This window comes from Watersipora subatra, chromosome 8, assembly GCF_963576615.1.
Source record: "Watersipora subatra chromosome 8, tzWatSuba1.1, whole genome shotgun sequence".
Taxonomy (NCBI): Eukaryota; Metazoa; Bryozoa; class Gymnolaemata; order Cheilostomatida; family Watersiporidae; genus Watersipora; species Watersipora subatra.
The window spans coordinates 10,607,932-10,631,185 of NC_088715.1; the positions used below are offsets into that span (position 1 = coordinate 10,607,932).

Genomic DNA, 23,254 nt, shown 5'->3' on the forward strand with positions numbered 1-23,254 from the left:
TTTGCAGTCATAGGTTGTAATCTAACAGAGTCATTTCTATGTAGTTACCGAAAATAGGTTAAATGATGTATAGTTGATAGTATCACATACATATTTCACCCTAATTTATTGTGATACTATTACTGCAAACTAGATGGTCTTGACTTCAACTTTCTGAACAAGATGCAAAATGCTGTTCACTCATTTCAAAGTAATGAACTCATGCAAACTTTGCTTATTGCCTCCCAATGTTGCTCGCTAGGCCATGAAAGGTCACTCAAAGTTCAACAGTGTATTTAAGGTGTGATTGATTGAAACCAAAAGCTTTCACAATTTTTATTACAGTTTGCTGCGGAAACTCTCGACTATGATGTTATACTTATATATATGTAGTGAGATGAATCTCAGACACGGGCGGTTTGTATTTCTAGGTTACAATGGCTGAGGCTGTAGCGGATGTTGAGTGTGAATTTTGTTGCCGTAAAAGTGACACCATTATCAACCCCAAAGTGCTGCCATGCAGTCATATCCACTGTATGACCTGTTTGACCACTTACTATGAGAGCAAACACCTGCTGCTGTGTGGAAACAGTGGATGTGGGTGAGTCTTACTATATGTTGGTTAAAATTATATTATATAATAGTGCACATAGCCTGGGTTGTGATGCATCAGAACTACATTGCATCATTGCAGCGCAATACACAGTAGTTTTGCAATCATTACAACATTCTAATGTGCAGTTGACACTTACTGCTACTGGAACTGCATTCTTACTGCAAATACCTCCCTGAGATCCATTACAGATTTACTTCCATGACGCACATAAAAGTAAACGTAGCAATTTAAAAATGAAAAATCAACACTCTATATGACTGTCTAAAATTGAGAAATGCTATATTCCCGTTTATGCAAACTCTCACTTACCCTTTATATAAACACTCACTAACCCTTCATATAAACGCTCACTAACCCTTCATGTAAACACTCACTAACCCTTCATATAAACACTCACTAACCCTTTATACAAACACTCACCAACCTTTTATATAAACACTCATTAAACCTTCATAAAACAGTCACTAACCCTTTTATACAAACATTGACCTACCTCTAATCTTTTTATGCAAATACCAACCAACCGGCTATACAAACATTTGATAATCAAAGTAAAATCAAAGTCCTGCTCCAGGGCTACATCATAATTAAATAGCATACTTGCATTTGTGCTGAAGTTGACCATCTCAGCACTAAATATTTAATTCAAAATGTTCTTTCAGCTGGCAGCCTATATTCATACGGCTTTATTGGTTTATTGCAAAATATTTGCTGTTTAAACATTGTTTTTAATAATGATTAACAATAGTAATATAGTTTGGTAAATTAGTTGGTATAATTTCATATCAAGTTTCTCCTAATCTCTTAAACTGAAAAGTAAAGATGTTCTGCCTGCTTCTGTGTGTCTCACAATCAACTTTGGGGATCTTATTAATTAACACCCTAAAAGATAAACTTATATAAACATTTGATAGATTTTATCAGAAAGTATAAGTATTTTTTATCGTTTGTAATTGTTCTTGATGTCTCAATTGATTTGAAAGGCAGGATTTTTCAAGATTAATATCGTCAAAACTCATCGCAGTTAAAAAGCTCAAAGGAAAGATATATTCAAAATGATGAGACTATTTGCTATCGATGCTTTGGTTGATATTGGCTAGTCCGATCAAATTGTGTTCTGCGTTTTCATTTTGTCAGTTTCTTTGCAACTATAGACATGATAATCACTGTCTTGTTCGATCTGAGCATTTTACCGAGATCAAAATTTGTCAATTTTAATCTCCAATTATACTTGCTGTCATATCACATCAAATATCAAAAACAGTCATAGATAACAGAAGCGCACTGATACATTCTGATAAAATTACCAAAACTTAGTGCTAGTTCATCTTCAAGTCAGAAATATTTTGTTCAGTTTAAAGACAACTTTAATATTCCGGTGTGTTATAATATATATGTTTGTCTCTAATGGTATCTAAGTAAAACAGAGACCAGACTCCTAATCTACAAGGACGACAGGGAATCATTAGGCCTTTTTTTCTGTCTAACTATAGACCTTCCACATTGTAGGGTTAATATCTATTAACTTCAAGTATTTGTATCTCCTCATGTTTACTTTAAGTACATTTCACATTTAATCGGATCTTTCAGAGACTCTTTTATCGGCAAAAATAGCTGATAGTTTAAGCAAGAGATACTCAGGAAAATAAAGACGGACTAATATTCATGTCTTCTGATATGTATTTACTTCTGATACTTATTTATTCCTATGATACAATTTTTAGTTACTTCAGTTTTAATTTTAGTAATAAAACCTCTCCCCTCTACTCTTTACAGATGTAGATTCATGGATTCGTTCAATGTCAATGAACCAATTTAGCAAGGGACACACCTACTGATTTATGCCTCAGAGTTTTTCACCTATCACTGTACAATTCATAAAGAAACTTACCTATCATAGAATGACTCATAGCGTGTCACACGTCATGGTCATATATTGATCTACTATAGACACACAAGCTTAATAAGTGTAATAGCAACTGACGTAAGCAAGAGATACACAGGAAGATACAGACTATTAGTTAATTATGTCTTCTGATACCTGTGACCATAATGATGTAGCTGTGTAAACAGTTTTAGCTACTTCGGTTTCAATTTTAATAATAAAACCTCTCAAGCCTACCCTTGACAGATGTAGATTCAGAGATTGATCTACTGCCAACCCAAGTTTAGAAATAGACTTATCTACCATAGAATGCATCACATGACACTGTATGACCCCTGTAGCAAAAATATTATCACTTATGACTGGTTCTTTGTAGCCAAGCGTTTGAGATGCCACCAGACAGTCTCCCATCCTATGACTTGGGTACAGACAAGACACTCTGTGATGTTTGTCTAAAGAAGTGCTCAGCAAGGCAGAAAGCTATCATTTATTGTACTTACTGCTGTAAGAAGTTCTGCCCTGCTCATTTGGGGGTACGAGTTTTTCCTTTATATATGATAATTTGAATATGTTGTGGGCAGTAGTTCTGTGTGAAGTTGTTAGTATATATTATCATTTTGCATGTAACTGATGTTGGTAACCAAGCACTTTATAGTACTATGCAACTGTACAAAATCACATATGGAGGTACTATAGAAATGCAATACAAGTTTTCTTGCTCATCAGCAAAAGTTTATGCATGCTTAAATTTTAGGCTGGACTTTTTTATTTTCACAAACCAATGCTGTTTTTTTTAGAAAATTTAACCCTTTTACAGCTGTATGCCCATTCATGTAAAATCTATGGTCAACTGCCGTATGCTCCTTTTTGCGAATATTTCAGCAATTGCGTAGTAACTTAAATTTATTATTTGTTGACAACATAACCAACAATCTTTAGGACTTGTATGATATTGAAAGTTTTGTCAAGCAATTTTAAACTTTTCTTTGAGAACTTCCAACATAAAAACGAACATTTTTCCTTTTGAGTTTCAGACTATTTAGTGTTACGGTATTAGGACTTTAGTAAATACCTCTCGAGTTAGAAAACCGGTAATTAATTATTTTGCTGACATTGTAGCCAATTTATACTCAGATTTTAGTGTTTACACAGATAATTAAAGAAGCAGCACTGGCTCTGACGGTGGTGAAAGGAATAGTTTTGTAAGAGTAAGAGAACAGAAGACTGTTTTAGTTTTGTAGCGATAGTAGCTTCACATACAGTAGCTTTAGCAATGCATAAAATATAAATAAAATGTACTTTTTGCTTACCACTATTTGTTAACATGCTGGTCAAATGAAATATATAACAAAAGTGTTCTAGTTAGAGTTTGAAGTTGAAAAGTTTTGTATAAATATTATGAAGCAAAATTAGCAGTTTTCTGTAAAATGGCTAGCAGTAGGCTGATAGCTAAATTTCTACATGGATGGCAGTGAAAGGGTTTGAATGTGGATGTGCGGTATTCCTTGATACTGTGTAATATCAGCTATAGTGACTTTGGTCTATTGTGAGTTTTATGTTCATTTAATTTCAATTTAAGTCGTAATGGTTTCATGGTTTAAAAAATTTTTTCTAGAATCAGTATAATGTACAGCAAGACAACATACTTTAGTCTGAGTCTAAATAACTACTCATTGAGTATTGGTAAATTAAGTGCTATCTGTGCCTCATAATCACTAAACTCTAGTAAAACCAACCTGATGAGAATCGGTTCTAAACTTGCTTTATTATTTTTACATAAATATTTTACTGATAACATGTTCCTTATTCCTTATTCTACATTATATAGTCACACAGACTAAACTTTGTGGCCAGAACTATTTAAGGGAAGAAGACCCAAAAATTTTGAGGAAATGTGACATTAACCATTCTTCTGTTGGAGTCTTCAAGTGTTTTTTTACCAATAACATGTTCCTCAACATTCTGTAATTCAAAACATGAGATCAAAAAGTCATCGATAAGTTCAGATCGATAATTCAAAAGTCACAGTATTGTGCTGCTTTTATATTTAAGGGTCATGATGAAATGCTGGAGGAGCATCATAAGATAACAATACTTGAGTACCTGACTCAACAACAAAAAGCTAAAGTCAGCAGCTGCCCAAATCATAAAGACCAACAATATATTCTTGGGTGTGGAGTCTGCTATGTGCTCAGCTGCCTTAAGTGCGTTTCTGAATTACCAACCTGTGACACTAGTAAGTGTGGTTATGGTAGGTTTGTGTAGGTCTCTAAACATATTAGATTTGTTAAAAACAAGATATTAGTTTTAGTATGATATCTCATAACATCAATTGACCCGTGATGATATTATCAGCTATACTTTTTTCAGTGTAACATGTTCAAGCTGTATCAATGCATCTGCTTTTGAGTCAAGCATGAGTATTTTGTATTTTTCATTTTATTTTCAAGTAATACGAGTAATGCATCAATAACTGTCTAAATGCTTTTACTATTTACCACAGTCATTATTTGTAATGAGTCATTGTTTTATGTAATTGGTATAGTATAGTATACGTATATTGGTATAGTTGTTATTTGTTATGTATGATTGGTATATGTGAAGTTATATTCTTATTTAGGTTCTACACACTCTTTGCTTCCATTAGAGGACCTGGCATCAGCCCTTCTATCAGGTACGATATCTGCTGAAAGTTCAGCTAGGGATGAGCAGTTTGAAGTGTTGTTCAAGCGAATATCTAAGATGGTCTCTGAATATGACAGTCAGACTGAGTACATGCTAACAATGATTCATAAAAAGAGAGATGAGCAGGTTGGTGAAATAGCTCAGTCTATGTTTGTGTTTAATTATTTTCTGCACCTTTTGACTTGCATTTTCCACTTGTTTCTGTTTCCTATTTTATACATCAATTATAGAATAGTCAGAGATCGAGAATTATTTGCAATTAAGGGCTGGTTCATTACAGAAGTCGCAGTATGAGCTTTTCTCTATTTCAAGAGAACAACAGCTAGCTAAAGTATGGTTGTCTCACATCATACATCATCTGAAATATTTCCTTTTATGGTGTATGCTGACCTTGAACTTTAATGTTGACAGATTTTAAATCGAAGTAAAGATTTTGGAATTTTAAGACTGTCCCCCAACTCAAAACTTTGCTCCTTTTAAAGGGAAAAACCTAAACTTAACTTTTTCATCAAATGACCATACAATAACTGTAGCACTATTGGTTTATATCAACAAATTTTCTTCATTGCTTAACTCTCTGTTTAATGTCTGCCTCTCTGTTTAATGTCTGCCTGACTCTCTGTTTAATGTCTGCCTAACTCTCTGTTTAATGTCTGCCTAACTCTCTGTTTAATGTCTGCCTAACTCTCTGTTTAATGTCTGTCTAACTCTCTGTTTAATGTCTGTCTAACTCTTTGTTTAATGTCTGCCTTTCTGTTTAATGTCTGCCTCACTCTCAGTTTAATGTCTGCCTAACTCTCTGTTTAATGTCTGCCTAACTCTCTGTTTAATGTCTGCCCAACTCTCTGTTTAATGTCTGCCTAACTCTATGTTTAATGTCTGCCTCACTCTCAGTTTAATGTCTGCCTGACTCTCTGTTTAATGTCTACCTAACTCTCTGTTTAATGTCTGCCTAACTCTCTGTTTAATGTCTGCCTAACTCTCTGTTTAATGTCTGCCTAACTCTCTGTTTAATGTCTGCCTAACTCTCCGTTTAATGTCTGCCTAACTCTCTGTTTAATGTCTGCCTAACTCTCTGTTTAATGTCTGCCTAACTCTATGTTTCATGTCTGCCTAACTCTCCGTTTAATGTCTGCCTGACTCTCTGTTTAATGTCTGTCTAACTCTCTGTTTAATGTCTGTCTAACTCTTTGTTTAATGTCTGCCTTTCTGTTTAATGTCTGCCTCACTCTCAGTTTAATGTCTGCCTAACTCTCTGTTTAATGTCTGCCTAACTCTCTGTTTAATGTCTGCCCAACTCTCTGTTTAATGTCTGCCTAACTCTATGTTTAATGTCTGCCTCACTCTCAGTTTAATGTCTGCCTGACTCTCTGTTTAATGTCTACCTAACTCTCTGTTTAATGTCTGCCTAACTCTCTGTTTAATGTCTGCCTAACTCTCTGTTTAATGTCTGCCTAACTCTCTGTTTAATGTCTGCCTAACTCTCTGTTTAATGTCTGCCTAACTCTATGTTTCATGTCTGCCTAACTCTCCGTTTAATGTCTGCCTGACTCTCTGTTTAATGTCTGTCTAACTCTCTGTTTAATGTCTGTCTAACTCTCTGTTTAATGTCTGCCTAACTCTCTGTTTAATGTTAGATTAAAATATAGTCTGTGACAAGACTAAAACTCATACCTGTGACATTCAGTATAGCACATCAACACTTTGACATCAGCACCGATCAATCATCTTAAAGCGCTTCTGAGAGATCGTGCCTATTCCCTGAACCTTATTAACATACCATCTCACACAGTAAATTAAATCTTAAGTATATCTATAGAAATAACTGGGTAATTTATCTCTATATTTTTAGTGACGGTAATTACAACACAATTATATATTCAGTTGCGATGCTATAGTTACCACTGTGTATACGGTTGGTATTATCAAGGTGACCATAACAATAATGAATCATAATTATATATTCAATTGTGATGCTATAGTTACCACTGTGCATACGGTTGGTATTATCAAGGTGACCATAACAATAATGCATCATAATTATATATTCAATTGTGATGCTATAGTTACCACTGTCTATACGGTTGGTATCATCAAGGTGACCATAACAATAATGCATCACAATTATATATTCAATTGTGATGCTATAGTTACCACTGTACATACGGTTGGTATTATCAAGGTGACCATAACAATAATGCTTCATAATTATATATTCAATTGTGATGCTATAGTTACCACTGTGTATACGGTTGGTATTATCAAGGTGACCATAACAATAATGCATCATAATTATATATTCAATTGTGATGCTATAGTTACCACTGTGTATACGGTTGGTATTATCAAGGTGACCATAACAATAATGTATCATAATTATATATTCAATTGTAATGCTATAGTTACCACTGTACATACGGTTGGTATTATCAAGGTGACCATAACAATAATACATCATAATTATATATTCAATTGTGATGCTATAGTGACCACTGTACATACGGTTGGTATCATCAAGGTGACCATAACAATAATGCATCATAATTATATATTCAATTGTGATGCTATAGTTACCACTGTGCATACGGTTGGTATTATCAAGGTGACCATAACAATAATGCTTCATAATTATATATTCAATTGTGATGCTATAGTTACCACTGTGTATACGGTTGGTATTATCAAGGTGACCATAACAATAATGCATCATAATTATATATTCAATTGTGATGCTATAGTTACCACTGTGTATACGGTTGGTATTATCAAGGTGACCATAACAATAATGTATCATAATTATATATTCAATTGTGATGCTATAGTTACCACTGTACATACGGTTGGTATTATCAAGGTGACCATAACAATAATGCATCATAATTATATATTCAACTGTGATGCTATAGTTACCACTGTACATACGGTTGGTATTATCAAGGTGACCATAACAATAATGCATCATAATTATATATTCAATTGTAATGCTATAGTTACCACTGTACATACGGTTGGTATTATCAAGGTGACCATAACAATAATGCATCATAATTATATATTCAATTGTGATGCTATAGTGACCACTGTGTATACGGTTGGTATTATCAAGGTGACCATAACAATAATGCATCATAATTATATATTCAATTGTGATGTTATAGTGACCGCTGTGTATACGGTTGGTATTATCAAGGTGACCATAACAATAATGCATCATAATTATATATTCAATTGTGATGCTATAGTTACCACTGTGTATACGGTTGGTATTATCAAGGTGACCATAACAATAATGCTTCATAATTACATATTCAATTGTGATGTTATAGTGACCGCTGTGTATACGGTTGGTATTGTCAAGGTGACCATAACAATAATGCATCATAATTATATATTCAATTGTGATGCTATAGTTACCGCTGTGCATACGGTTGGTATTATCAAGGTGACCATAACAATAATGCATCACAATTATATATTCAATTGTAATGCTATAGTTACCACTGTGCATACGGCTGATATTATCAAGGTGACCATAACAATAATGCATCATAATTATATATTCAATTGTGATGCTATAGTTACCACTGTCTATACGGTTGGTATTATCAAGGTGACCATAACAATAATGCATCATAATTATATATTCAATTGTGATTCTATAGTTACCACTGTCTATACGCTTGATATTATCAAGGTGACCATAACAATATTGCATCATAATTATATTTTCAATTGTGATGCTATAGTTACCACTGTACATACGGTTGGTATTATCAAGGTGACCATAGCAATAATGCATCATAATTTTTGAGCAGATTATTATGAAAATTTTGCTTATGCTTATCGCTGGAACAATCAGTTTTTTGTTTTACCGTTTTGAATGTCGAGCCGATGTTGAATGGTTTTTCAAACTTTTACTTTTTTCCATGGAAGCGCGATTGGTTTAGCTTTTAGCACAAAGCAACGCCTCTCAGATAATCGTTCGATATTGTAAATCATCAACCAATATTTTGTGGATGACACCTAAAGCTTACTAGTGTTAATGTCCTTTGTTTAACGTTACAAGGTGACAGCTTTATAAACGTCTACCGAAAGCGACATGAATGTCGTTTTCCCACGCAACCGGTAAACAGAATTTTGGTCGTTTCACCAGCCAAAGGGTTAAAACTGTAAACTGTCTGAGCAAAAAACATAGAGTAGGTAGAAAGCAAAATTACGTGTTTTATTTGGATTAAAACTAACTCAATGTACCTGTGAACTGCCTGAGCAAAAAGTGAAATTTTAATTTTATATATCTAGAGAGACATTCAAAACAGCTAGGTTTATTTTCTTGTTTTGTATCAGATTTGACTATAACTGTAGATAAACTCACTGAAGGGGCAGTATGATGAAATAGAGAAGAAGGTGCTCGAGAACAGGCAGAAGTCTAAAGTACAGATTACTGACTTTCTGGAGGATGTGGTCCTTGATAAATGGAGAAGTCTCAGAAATCACAGAGATATGTTGGAGACTAAAATCAAACATTCTCCCCCAGTATGTAAATATTTGAATATCTAAAATAGTACTATAATAATAGTGGAGGTTGAATTCAAACAAAGCCTGGAATTGTATTTTGCCAATGGCTCGTCAGAATTTTCGGGAAATATATGTTCGCTTTTTTTACAGCTGAAGTGAATATTGCTTATTTTTTGCCTTCATTTTTTGTGGAGCAATAAAAGTTACTGCATCCACAAAGTTTATACCTTTTGGATGCAGTAACTCTGCTAGTTTACCAAAAACTTCTCAATGATCTCCTAAAAATATGCATTGAAAAACTGAGAAATATCTCTACCAGTTGATATTTGTTGCTTACACTTAACCTGCAATGATTTTAAACCTTTCACAGCCATCCTTGTACAAATTTAGCTATCGGCCTAATGCCAGCCATTTTACCAAAAAATTGCCGATATTGCTTCAGGATATGTGTACAATATTCTTTTAATTTCGAACTCTATCTAGAACATTTTCGTAACATATTTTATTTTGCCAACATTTTAACTAACACTGCTATGCAAAGAATTCAATGTATCTATACTTTGTGCAATGATAAAGTTATGGTAAACGATCGCTCTGAAGCTAAGACGATCCTCCACAATGTTACTAACTCTTACAAAACTATTACTTTCACCACTATCAGAGTCTCTGCTGGTGCTTTAATTATATGTATAATAACAAAAATCTTAATCTGAGTGGGCTATAACCTCACCAACATAAGTAATTACTGTTTTCTCACCCGCATGGTACTTAGCAAAACTTACACAAAAATTGTTCAATTTTAGGTTAGTAGTTCTCAAACAAACGTTTTATATTGCTTCGTTGTTTTAGGCTAATTTTATACATGTAGATGTATCTTCAAACAATTTTTTCAATATCATAAAAGTCCTAAAGATTGTGGGTTATGTTGTCAACGACTAATAAAATGAAGTGACTACACAATTGCGGGGAAAGTCGCAAAAATGTGTCTACAGCAGTCGACCATAGAAAATGCATAAATGCGTCTACAGCATCAAAAGGGTTAAAGCCTGTGTCCTGCTTTGCATTTTGTTAGAGCTTTCTAATTTTATTTCTTTCTTTTTGAAGACAAATTTTTACTTTGTATCAATATTTACCAATATTGCATAAAGTTTCACTGCACTTATTGATACGTTTGCTACAGTTTGCAACCAAAACTAACTTTTCATGTGCAATATATTAGGGGTTACGACCGTCGATCAATTGTTTGATGGGATTAATGTAATGCTGCTATCAAATAATAGGCTATAAATCTGCTAGTTTTTAAGTTGTATAATGATAAACCATCATATCCTACAAATATATAATCATAAACCAGTGACATACACAAAGCATAATACAGTCATACTTCGACTTACGAGCTTAATGCGTTCCGAGACTGAGCTCGTATGCTAATTTACTCGCATGTTGGTGCAATTTGTTTATATATTGAACAATTAAATATATATTGATTAGTTTCCATACTCTAAAAAATGCAAATAAAACACGCAAAACAAGATATTGTGACAGAAAGAACATGTTGGTTGTTGTCCTAACTTACCACAAGCTTTTAAAAAGCAACAAATAAAAAATAATGCAAGGAAATGTGATTATTAAAATGTAAAATTAAATACATACAATAGCAGCTAACGCTAGTATTTGCCAGAGAGGGAGATATCCTGAAGAGTTATATAGAGAGTTGTTTTTCATTACAACCGTTGACTTTGATAAATTAGGATTTTATCAGTTTTAAAAGACAAACTTAGAAGCAAACCTAAAAGCAAACTTTCATTTTTAACTTAACGTAATTAAAATCTCTTCGGCGTTCATAGTTAGCAGTTTCTCGCTGGTTAGCTAATTTTTGTTTGTCTCGCTTTCACGACTAGCCGGCCATTTTAATATAAACCTATCTGAGGACGTCGGCCTTTGTCGCCCTTTTAACATGTTGCGATTAGGATGAACACAGGTGTCGTCACAAACGGTTAATGTACGACCACTAGCCAACTTGTCCGAATGTTTATAGTTTGATAGATAGCGCCGACCTTTCACATAGCATCGTTCAGTTACGCTGTCACCGGCCAATTGTTTATCTTTTATGCAATGCCTGAGCAGTCTCTGCGCCGTTTAGAAACTATGGTTAGTCCATTTGCGAGCTAAATAAATGCCCTGAATATAATCCTTCTGTTTGATAATTGTGGATGTATTTCTGTCATATTGCTGAGCTAGCTCAATCACACATGCAAATTTCGCATATTTTTCCATAATTTTCTGTTTAATATCAATTGTTATCATTTGCTTTTTCTTTGCATTTCATCTTTCATTTTACTGGCAAACTTTTGGTCTACGCACTGTACTTTTAATTCACATAATTCTGCACTGAAAATCGCGCAAAAAACACGGTACAAAAAGTATAACCCGAGCAGTTGAAAAATACAGAGTGATGCTGTTCTCATAAAACACCTCCGGCATACTGTACTTGGCAACTGACTCACGTGCTTGTATCTGAAACATGGCTCGTATGTTAATGCTAAAACTTGCTTAAAAGATGGCTCGTATCTCAAGTTTCTCGTACGTTGGAGCACTCGTAAGTTGAAGTATTACTGTAATATTACAAACAGAAAGGAAAATTATTGTTTGTAAAACAAAAATTATTGCATAGTTTGCTCTGATCGCTGTGTTCTGATTGTTGCTTTAGATAGAATGAACGTTTCCTGGTTGTCCTTCCACAATATCTTCTGACCTCAACTTTTCTTCTGCACTGCTGAACTAGTTGGTATTATAGCGTTCAAATATGCTTTTTTTGCAAAACTTTTAGACGCGGCTATTAGCACAAATGCAACACGTAAATGTTTCACTCACCAAACATAACTTTTAACCTAAATTATTTGTTCATCTACCAGCAAAAATGTAAACCGTTTTTATGTACATGCAATTCAATGTATCAAAACTGTGTTAAACAAGGAATTGTTCACCTGAGACAGTCATTAGTTATTTTCCTTGGGTGCCTTTCAAAGTTAAAAAAAATTCCAAAAGCTCTGACGTTGGAAAACAAGAGATTTGATTGTTATGGAAAAAACGATTTATTTTTAACTAGCAGGGCTACCCAGGGTTGCCTGAGTAATAAAAATGTATTTTTTTTTCAAAAATTGATATGTATTTAACATATAACAACATTTTCCATTCTACCTTTTAAACTACATATCATGAGAAAAGTGTTTTGGGTAACTGAAATAAATTAGAAGAGATAAAAAATAGCTGTAAAGGCTTTTAAACTTTGTCAAACAACTTTTAAACTTATGTTTCCTCATATCATCAAGAAAATGTTTCGTGCAGGTCAAATAAATTAGGAAAAATAAAACAGCTATAAAAGTTTTCGGTGTAAATGCAATACAATTAGCAAGAAATGGCTAAATTAAGTTGCTTTTGCTATGATTTCAATAAAAGATCATTCAGTGATACAATTAATACGAGCTGAGTAAACGAAATAAAAATCCTGAATATGTAGAATTAATTTTCATAATTCTTGCATAGAAGTGTGTGTCTATAAAAAGGCTACTGTTCCACTAGAAGCTATCTATCAAAACTTTGATTACAGAAACGCTGCAACTATACGGAGACTTTTCCCATGGGGACAATTTAATGGTTCGTCCAAAAAGAATTGGCCCTGACCTCAGATATAGTAATTGAACCTGCACTGCTTCATACACTACTTGCCGCATCATAACACTTTGCCACATTGGTAACATAATCGGCATGCGCTACAGCCATAGCCGGAATTCATACAGACAGACGATATACAACAGCATATTTTGAAAAACATAAATATCTATAGATACTTCTCAAAGTTCGTCTGTTTTCTATGGTCCTTCGGTATGTCCAGCTATGGCTATTAGAATAGCTGTAGCCAGACCATGCGTAAGCAACATAATGGCGTACAGTCATTGAAAGCTTAGTCTTAGCAAGCTCACGGAAACTTTCCATTGGCAAGGGCCTGCCACTTGCGGGAGAGTTGGCTGCCAGCAGGTGGCAGACAACTCTCACTATATCTCATCGTTTATAAGTTGATTTCAATACCATCTTCCATTGGCAAATCACCAAGCTAATAGCAAGTGGTAGGCTACTCTCATTACTTCCTATTGTTTAGAAGCTGACTTTCAATACTCGTGCAACGCCGGGAGGCACAGCTAGTCTCTATTAGTGTTGGGCACGAGTACTTCTTGCCCAACAGGTGTTTGGAGTATCAGGTTTGTTGACACGGATTTTATGTTTTAATTTTATAAACGTTAGACATATCTTAAAGTTTACAAAGCAATTATATTTTTAATCAATTTATCTATTTTTACTAATTTATCTACTGAAACTTGTACTCGAAACTTTAACAAACAGGTTGTTAAAAATTCAAAAGTGCACGACGCCATAGACCGAGTTGTTGTTCACTTTACTCAATGGATCCATGTACGAAAACCCGAACTCGCCTGTCAAAACCCACACCCACCAAATCAAATTGCTCAAACTTTCTATTACCCGATACTCGAGAGAAGACAAACCCACTAGTTTATATATATATAAATTATATTATATATAAATATATAAATACGATTTTGTGGGCACTTTTTTAATATTCACTTGATTTTATGAGTTCATAAAGATCCGACTGGCGGTTAACTCTTCCGCTACAGCAAGTCGATGTATCGGCTAGTGCAGTAATATAAGTAAAGACCGTAAGCTGGTGTATCGGCTTATCAATAGGGTTTCACTTTTCTTTTCATAATGAAATGTACACATTAACTAGGCTAATCAAATTCTGTTTCCAACGAAACAACCTTGCTGCCACCCGAGTGCAATTATTAGAAAAAAATTTGGCTCAACAACTCCAATTCTAATTATTTTTCAAAACAGCAAAACCAGATCGTTATTCCCATGGCAATAAGAAACACAACGCGTTGGTTCAAAGCTAGGAAAAACTACGAGAGTAGGATATACTAAACAATTTTATACTTATCTTGTAGAAAGTTATTTTATGAATAAGATGCCTTTTACAGTAAAACAATATCTGTGTATTTATTCTCGAGATATTGCTTAAATACAAGAGGTACATCATTTTTTTCGAAAATCTTTTTGAATTAATTTGGGCAAAATAATTAATCGGTCAGAATTTAATGCGGTAGCAAAAGAGTTAAACTGGTGGTAAGGTGGAGGTGGGGTTCAAACAGAGGGTGGTGCCCTACTTTTCAACTCTTCTCTCATATTGGCCATCAAATAGAGGTGACATTCAAATAGAGGTGACGCTCAAATATATGTTTTATTGAATAGATATTTTATTGAATAAACGTTCGGTCTGTTGGATTATTTGATGGCTCTTTTAGAAAGTAAAGGGCTGGTAGAAACCTTTACAATATCATTTTTATGTTTGTATCAAAAGGTACAAATATCGTTCATCAAAACTTTGAATACGATGAGCCTCTGCTGCAACAGTAACCTCTTTTATACACACACTTCTATGAACTCCCTTTTGTATTTTTTTCTTATTTCATTTAATTTGCATAAAAAAGATTTCAGATAGAAAGTTTAAAAGTTAGAATTTTATATGTTGTACATGTTAAATAAAAATATGGTTTTGACACATATAATTTCTATCATCATATACATCGTTTACATTTTTTGTATTTGGTAAATAGGTCATCATCTCAGAAGCCATGGTTAAGTCGATTGTCTGAGATTCACAGTTATCAACACTATAAAAATGAAGAAATTCTCAGAGTTATTTGCAAAAGGATTTTTCCTTCTAGCTCAAAAACAGCAGATTTTATGGTCAATAAACTCAATGCATGTTTACCATTAGTGCGAAAACATAGTTTTGAGAAAACTGGTATTAAAGTTTGAGAAACGAAAACAAATGCACAAATTGTTTACAAGTCAAAATGTCAAAGCAACCAATATCAAGATGTTGTGAGATTTATTAGATTTCTGTATTTATATATATCAGACCTGTCAACTTGGTGCTATGCAAATGAGGGAGAAATTAGCCTCTATAGCCTCGCACTAGCCGAACATTTTCAAATAGAGACCTAAACAGGTAAACATTGTATTACAGCTCTAAAATTATGCCTAAGTGAACTACCAAAATATAAAAAACAAATCATAGGCGACTTTTACGAACTTAATGTTCTACATTTTTGTTCTGCAAAAAACATTGTATCCCGTGGTGATGAACATAACGTAAACATAAAACTCTCAAATTTTCAATGTAAATGAATTTGGTAATTAGACGGGGATGCTGCATCATCTCTATGAACATTTGGGTCTGCACTGATTTGAGATGAGGTAGCTACTGCTCCTTGATGTTTCAAGTTGTAGGTTTTGGCTGACTTTTAACACTTTTGAGTAGGTCAGCTTTCAACTCTGTTTCAAAGCAGCAGGTACAATGACAGGACGATACATCCTAACTACCCTTAGTGCTTGATGCAATGAAGGGCCATTATTTGGTTCATTCCGGTTATAATTTTGATGCGTACTTGAGTTTTTTGGACATGACTGAATGGTGGATCGTATCTCGCGACATCGAAACAGGAGAATTTCAAACCTGTGGGAACAGCCCACCCAAATGGCTATACATATGAACTTTTACTTGGACCTAGGTGGCTCTTAAGCCTACGAAAAACAAATGTTCTGAAATATTCGAGTGCCTAATTCAAAGGCCATAAAGTTACCAAACGATAATTCTATGCACGAAGTCATAAAAAAGTGTTTTTGGCGATACAGTGAGTATTTTGTTATCATTAGATTACACGCATTGTGTTAACGCTATAGCGACTGATAGATAAATGGCTCGGTAGTTTATACTAGAGCACAAAACATAAATCCGGGAGTATACTGCGTGATTTTATTTTTGTGGGAAGGTAATTTAACTTCCGGCAGGGTCTTGCAAAATCTGGGAGAATCGACAGCCCTGATTTATATACAAAAATGTTCCTGAATTTAAAAATTTAAACATATTTTATCTAGCTGTCAAAGAAATCGCTGTATATCTATCAGAAAATGTATTACTTATTAATAATTTTTCAGGTGTTTAAAATGGCTTGGCAGTATCACGAGTTCGGGCACAGCCATAGTATCACCAAAGCTTTTTTTGAAAGATGATAACAGTCACATTTGCACACCATTGGACACCATATACTTCGATCTGGTAAAATCGAATAATTATTCTTATAATTAAATATTATAATATTCTAATCATTGTCATTCAAAAATATCATCGTCATTCCCGTTACGTTCACTGCTTCCGACATCAGGAATACCAAAGTACTCATTAAAAGTGTCCAAAATGTTAGAGTTATCTTAAAAACCAGCAAAAAAAATTGATTATACTTCTATCGAACACCATTTTTCAGTGCTTCCTGTTTAGCGAAGCAACGGTTTCAAGTTATTTTTTCAAGGTTTGGACACTTCCATTGGCTGAACTGACTTCAGATTCAGAAATGTCACTCTTTGATTGGTCTAGAGGCACATGTTGCAAAAATCGTTACCGATTTTATAAATTCAGTTAGTGCAGCTTCAAAGTCAGATAACTCGAATTCGTGATTTGCGACTTAACCGTGGTTTCTGAGATTGTGACGCATATACACACTTTTAATAGGCTACAGAAAGTTATAATATAATACCATTGGACATATTTATGTGTGTAAATCATCAAGAAAAATCAGTTCAGTTATGTGAAATCAAAAGGAAGTGGATAAGCTTTTTGAATAAACAGTTTAGCCTTTTTTTACATGTACAAATGCTAATTGGCTTTAAACCTAAACGCTGTGTTCTTTGCTATAAACCACATTTCTAGCTTTCTCACAATAGCTTATACACATGATGTTAGTCTATGTCAAGATTATAACAGTTTTTAATACATTGGATATGTAGGATGACATTGTGAGAGGATTCAAGGAGCTGAAGGAACAGATGGACAAATTTATTGTGGAGGAGTTGCCTAAACTGGAATTGGGAGGACAACTCGAACTAAGGCAAACAGGTATATTAAAAGAATCAAAATAAATGATAAAAGTTATAGTATATACTAAGACTTCTACCATATTATTTATGTTAAAAGTTGACTTGCAACAAAATTCACATTACAGTAATTTGGTATCAAAAGGTTCACCATGTCCAACTCTGTTGTGTTGTAAGTGCCAAATATGTGGAAATGTGATTACAAGCTCCTAAAAGCTCAAAAACGAAAAGCCGCCATAGATTGGAATCTTTTTATTTCGATGTCATAACCCCGAATTTTAGTTATTTTCTTGTCACGTATGTTCTCACGTGAATTGAAAGGCCAATACAAAGCTCAATATAAAACTTATCGTAGTACTAGTTTATGACAAACACTTGGGGTTTGACCAAAGACCCCGTATCAAACATAGATGCTCGCTTACTTTACAGTTTTGTTTCAGCATTATTCAATTATCAAGTCGTAATCTGATCATGTGACCCAATAATTCACAAATGATTTTTGCAGCACTTTTCGATTATCACAGGTGACCAACAGGCTCATCATGATTATCAGACAATGATATGTACTCCTTTGAGCTAAGGTTGAAAAGTTTAACCATTTTTTACGGTAAGTTATAAGATATCAGTACTAAAAGTGACAGCATTACAATGACGATAAAACAGACGCGTAAGAACAATAGACATAGTCTAATTAAATGCGTGAAGTATATTTGTGAAAATATTTCGACGAATAAGGTTGCAAGGAAGTGTAAACAGAAACCATCTCTCACAACTACATCACATTTGAGCCGTTTTGGAAAGGAAACCCAAACTACGGCAATGGCTGTGATTTTATGTTGGTTTTTGAGCTTTTAAAAGCTTGTAATCGCCTTTCCACATATTTGGCACCTACAACACAACAGAGTAAGACATGGTGAATATTTTCATATCAAATAACGGTAATGTGAATTTTGTTGCAAGTCAACCTTTAAAGATAAGTCTAGAGTCAAATTGTTATGTTTACAAGTGAGGAAGCGATCTTTAGTAATTGCTCTGAGGGCGGGCTGTGTTGAAAGACATGTTAGCTATACAAGCTCAACGTAACAAGTCAAATTATGCAGTAAATTGTGATGGCGCTAAAAATAGGACAAGGGATGAGTCAACTCTGACTACTAGAAGAAAATCAGCAATTAGCCTAATTGCATACTAATTAATTAGTTAGAAATTACGAGAAAAAATATGATATTTTTTCTCCTATCTTTCAATAATCAACAAATCTTTACAATTTATGCCATATTTGTCTGGAAGTTAATATAAATGATAAACACAATGAAAATGCAGGATATGGACACTCTACGCTCAGGTTATGATATTACATAAAGATAAATTGTTACAGTATCTTTGTGCGCATAGCTGGTTAACATTGTACAGTCTCATTTACATGCAAGCTATAATCTCAGGCTAAAATAGACATAATAGACACACTGTTAAAATATTTGTACACTGAGCTAATAAATTTTAGCATGTCTCTACATGCATGATCTGCTCTCAGGCTAAAATATCATAGAAGCACTGTTACAGTATCTTTATTTAAATAACTCTCATATTTATCACTTTAAAACATTTCGCACATCTAAATTTTAGTCAGTTGATAAAAGACTGTATTTTTATTCTTACTGTTTTCATATTACAAAATTTAATATGTTAAACTTTCTGATGTTTCTGGTAGATGATTTGAGCCAATGAGTAATTAAGTCCTAATTATTTGAATAAAATGAGTAATTAAGTAATCTGTCTTGACTCTTTTCTATGATGTTGCACTGTGCTGCCAAAATACAAATATTTTATTACGTAAAAGCACGTCATTATGTTATTATATTATTAATATTTCAGGTGAAAAGCGTAAGATTGAGTTGAAGATTGTTTCAGCTGGTGACATAGTAGTTAACAGTAACCAGCGCTCTGTAGTTCCTCAACAACCACAACCTCCTTTATCCCAACTTCCTCCAAAGTCTATAACTCTACTCAAATCCATAGAACTACCATGAGCTCCTATATCAGTATGTCAGCATGAAGGAGTTACATATGTAGGATTGGATAATGGTACAGTCAGTAGAATTGATAGCAACTACAAGCTGCATGACTCATTCATCTCTACTTCTGGTATTGTTGAGTCCATCAGCCTCCATGAAAACAGACTATACATATTGTGTCGTAGTAAACCTCGCACAGTAAGTGTCTATGATCTGTCAGGGCGAGTGATCACAACCTGGCAGCACCCTTATCATGGCAGTTGGTATAGCATGCTGACTGTAGCAGCGGGTAATGTAGTGATTGCTGATCCTCCTAACAAGAGACTAACTATTTATTCTCTCACTGGTAAGACTCTGCGTAACGTCAGCTGCCCCCTTTTGAGTGATAATCAGGTTTCGATATGCGCTGGGCTTGGTGAAGATGTCATCATAGCTGACCATAAGACAAAGAAAGTCTTCAGATTTAACATCACCACTGGTAATGTCATGTGGACTTTCACTCACCCTTATCCTCCACAAGGTCTGGTATGCTATGGAGACTACATACTGGTAGCTGCATTGAACAGCAGTAGCATCTACACACTCAGCTATGCTACAGGTAAGTTGTATGTATGAGGTGCTGGTTAGTAACATTTATTAAGAGTGTCATGTTAGCTTATGAAGCATTTCATAATTTAGTAAAATGTTTCTGCCAGAATTTGTTCTATGATAAAAAATGTTTTCAAATCCTGGTATAAGTATCTTTAAACCCTTGATCACTTTATGTATGATTTTAAAAATTAAATTACAATATGTTATCAAAGTCAAATTGAGTAAAAGATCATTGATATCTCCTTTGCTTGTTTTCCAAAGTTGATTATGTGAGATGTAATTTATTGTTTGTAACTAGTTTAAAAGCAATATAGTATGTTAGATATTTGATACATAATTACCTATTTATAATTTAATATCATTGAAAAGCTCACTAAACTAATAATACAATACAAAGTGGTTAAGTTGTTCTGTCAAGATCAGTTCTCCTTGTAATGATGACTATACAACACTGAAGTCATGATTATTGTATTTAATACTAATATTACCATATTAACAGACAGAGTCTAGTATTGACTGGTACATCATTCTGTTCCCCGTAATGACAGGTTGCATTACATATACGTTTGAACAAGCGAACACAAAAATGTGTCAACTTTCTTCTAGTAAACTTGGCAACCGTCCAAATCAAAGTTATCAAACTCTTTATCTAGCAGAGCCGCTATGGCTCAGGTACCAGCTTTAGGTTTTTGCCTAAAGGTTACAGTGAATTCTTGACTTGCACCTTCATATAAATTTTAACATATCTTTAGTGATGAAAATTAACAACTGACAATAAAAACTTGTTCTATTTATCAGCATTTCATTGGTTTTATCCTTATTTTTCATTTATTTTTATAGACACTCTTGGCTAAAGTTTCATTTGAAGCATTTCCTTTTAATTTTATATATAATTAGCAGATGTTTTCACTAATATATTTTTGATGGTTGAATAAATTAGTGTTGTCACCAACAAAATTTAGATTGTCAAATAAGTTAGTGAAATTACAGTTAATTCTAATGATAGTATGCACATCATCCTATGGCAATTTTGGCTGCAAAAGAGTCTTGGAAAGAATTAAAACAATTATACAAATGAATGATACAGTAACATCTATAGCGGTTATATAAAATGTGTGCCAGGGAAGGTAGCTACAATAGATGACTCAGCCAAGTCCAGTATTTGGTGGCTATGTTTGTTGCTTTCTGACGTTACTACTTTCTAGCAAGATTAGGTTGCTTTCTCAAGATGACTTTCTTCCATAACCACTATTTTCTCGAAATGATTGATTTTTTAAATTGTATCGTCATGGTTTATCTTTGCTGACCAAATGGTAGACATGGCTAATCTTTTGTTGATCTTCCTACAAAGAGAACCTGCAACTTATCGTATCTTATTATAGCGAAATATGAGCTTGTTTGTTATCACTTACAATGTTATATTTAATTAGATTTGTATTAGCTTTTTAATAAAAATGTTATCAGGTACTCTCTGTTTAGTTATTGTCTATACAAGTATATAATAAGTGTGGATGTGATGATTGTACAGTAATAATAATCAAGATATTCAGATACTTTTATTACAGGTGAGAAAGTATCAGAGATGAGAGATGATGCTATTGTTGGTCTCCTCAACCCTATCTATAGCTTGAGTGTCACTGGTAACACCTTGGTTGTACCTCAGAGGCGGACTAAGAAGTTGCTCTTCTATAAATGGAGTGAGAAATAAGGACCACATTCTTATTAATCATCATATAACAATATTCATGATCAGGTTTCATCAAGACTGACTACTCTATAGTGAAGTTATACTAACAGTATCATTATTAATATCATCATATTTTATCTTCTATCAACTTTCTCAGCTAAATGACTAACTCTATGATCTTAAACTGCTTATTTAGATGTAGTGCTGTCAGAAGTTTAACTTTACCTTCTGCTCTGCTGCTTCAGTCTCCTTTTGTTAAAGTGGACAGAACATACCAATTGTTTGGTTCTATATCACAATATTTCTTTTTAAAGTATAACATTTGTGTTCCAACTATGAATGCATATTTGTACATGAAGTTAATATACTTTTGTGATTATCAAGTTATACATTAGCAATGAGGCTGATATACATATTCCATTATAATGATGATTTTGAGTAAGCTTTTTATATGGTGATTACTTAATAATAATATTAATAATAATAATAACTTAATAATAATCAATAAGATGTCTGTATGATGATTACCTCCATTTTTATTTCTATATTGCGGCATGTTACCGGATGTGCTAGAATTTATTTTTATGTATAATATAAATGCATGAAAACTATTACGGGCATAGAAATCTACATGGGCATGTATATGAAAATCGACAAGGACACGAGTATGGATACTGACATGGGAATAGTCATTGATCTTAGGCATGAGCTGGAACATGGAACTGAATATCATCAATAGCTTGGGCTTAAAATTTGATGAAGACATGGGCGAGGCCATAGCCTTGGTTGCAGGCAAAAACCTGGCCATTTTCAAAGAGATGGATAGACATAAACAAGGCCATAGTAGTTAATGTCAGCACAAAGCTAAAATCTAATGCAATAATTGTACTCAGAATGATTGCATAGATAATCTGTGCAATAATTGTGAGTAATATGACAAGATATTCAGACCTGCTAATAATCACTCTGTCTAATTTATTACATAAACTACTAGAATATAGCTTTTATGTATTTTACTCATTCCTCAGTTAATTTTAAAATCATGGTAATATTTTAATGTTACTTTTGTTGAAGAATGCACTAGCTAAATAATATTTGATTTAAAACTATACTTCGGTAAAACCCACTTTGTGTGTGAGTAAACACATGCACACACGCACGCACACACATTCAAGCGCTCAATTGGACGAGCGTGTGAACACTCAAACAGATGTATGTGCATGTCTTCACGCGCACCCTACACACCCATGTATTTGGGAACTGTTCATGCA

General features: G+C 33.8%; 1 protein-coding gene across 1 annotated transcript; it reads left to right on the forward strand.

The window, feature by feature from the left end:
* Positions 1 to 416: 416 nt before the first annotated feature.
* On the forward strand, positions 417 to 22,834 carry LOC137402284 (uncharacterized). The gene is made up of 9 exons (XM_068088778.1): positions 417 to 580; positions 2,857 to 3,013; positions 4,533 to 4,716; positions 5,101 to 5,291; positions 9,528 to 9,698; positions 17,607 to 17,715; positions 19,764 to 20,303; positions 21,862 to 21,993; positions 22,686 to 22,834. The coding sequence occupies exons 1-9, from the start codon at positions 417 to 419 to the stop codon at positions 22,832 to 22,834; spliced, it is 1,797 nt and encodes a 598-aa protein (XP_067944879.1).
* The last annotated feature ends 420 nt before the right edge of the window (positions 22,835 to 23,254 follow it).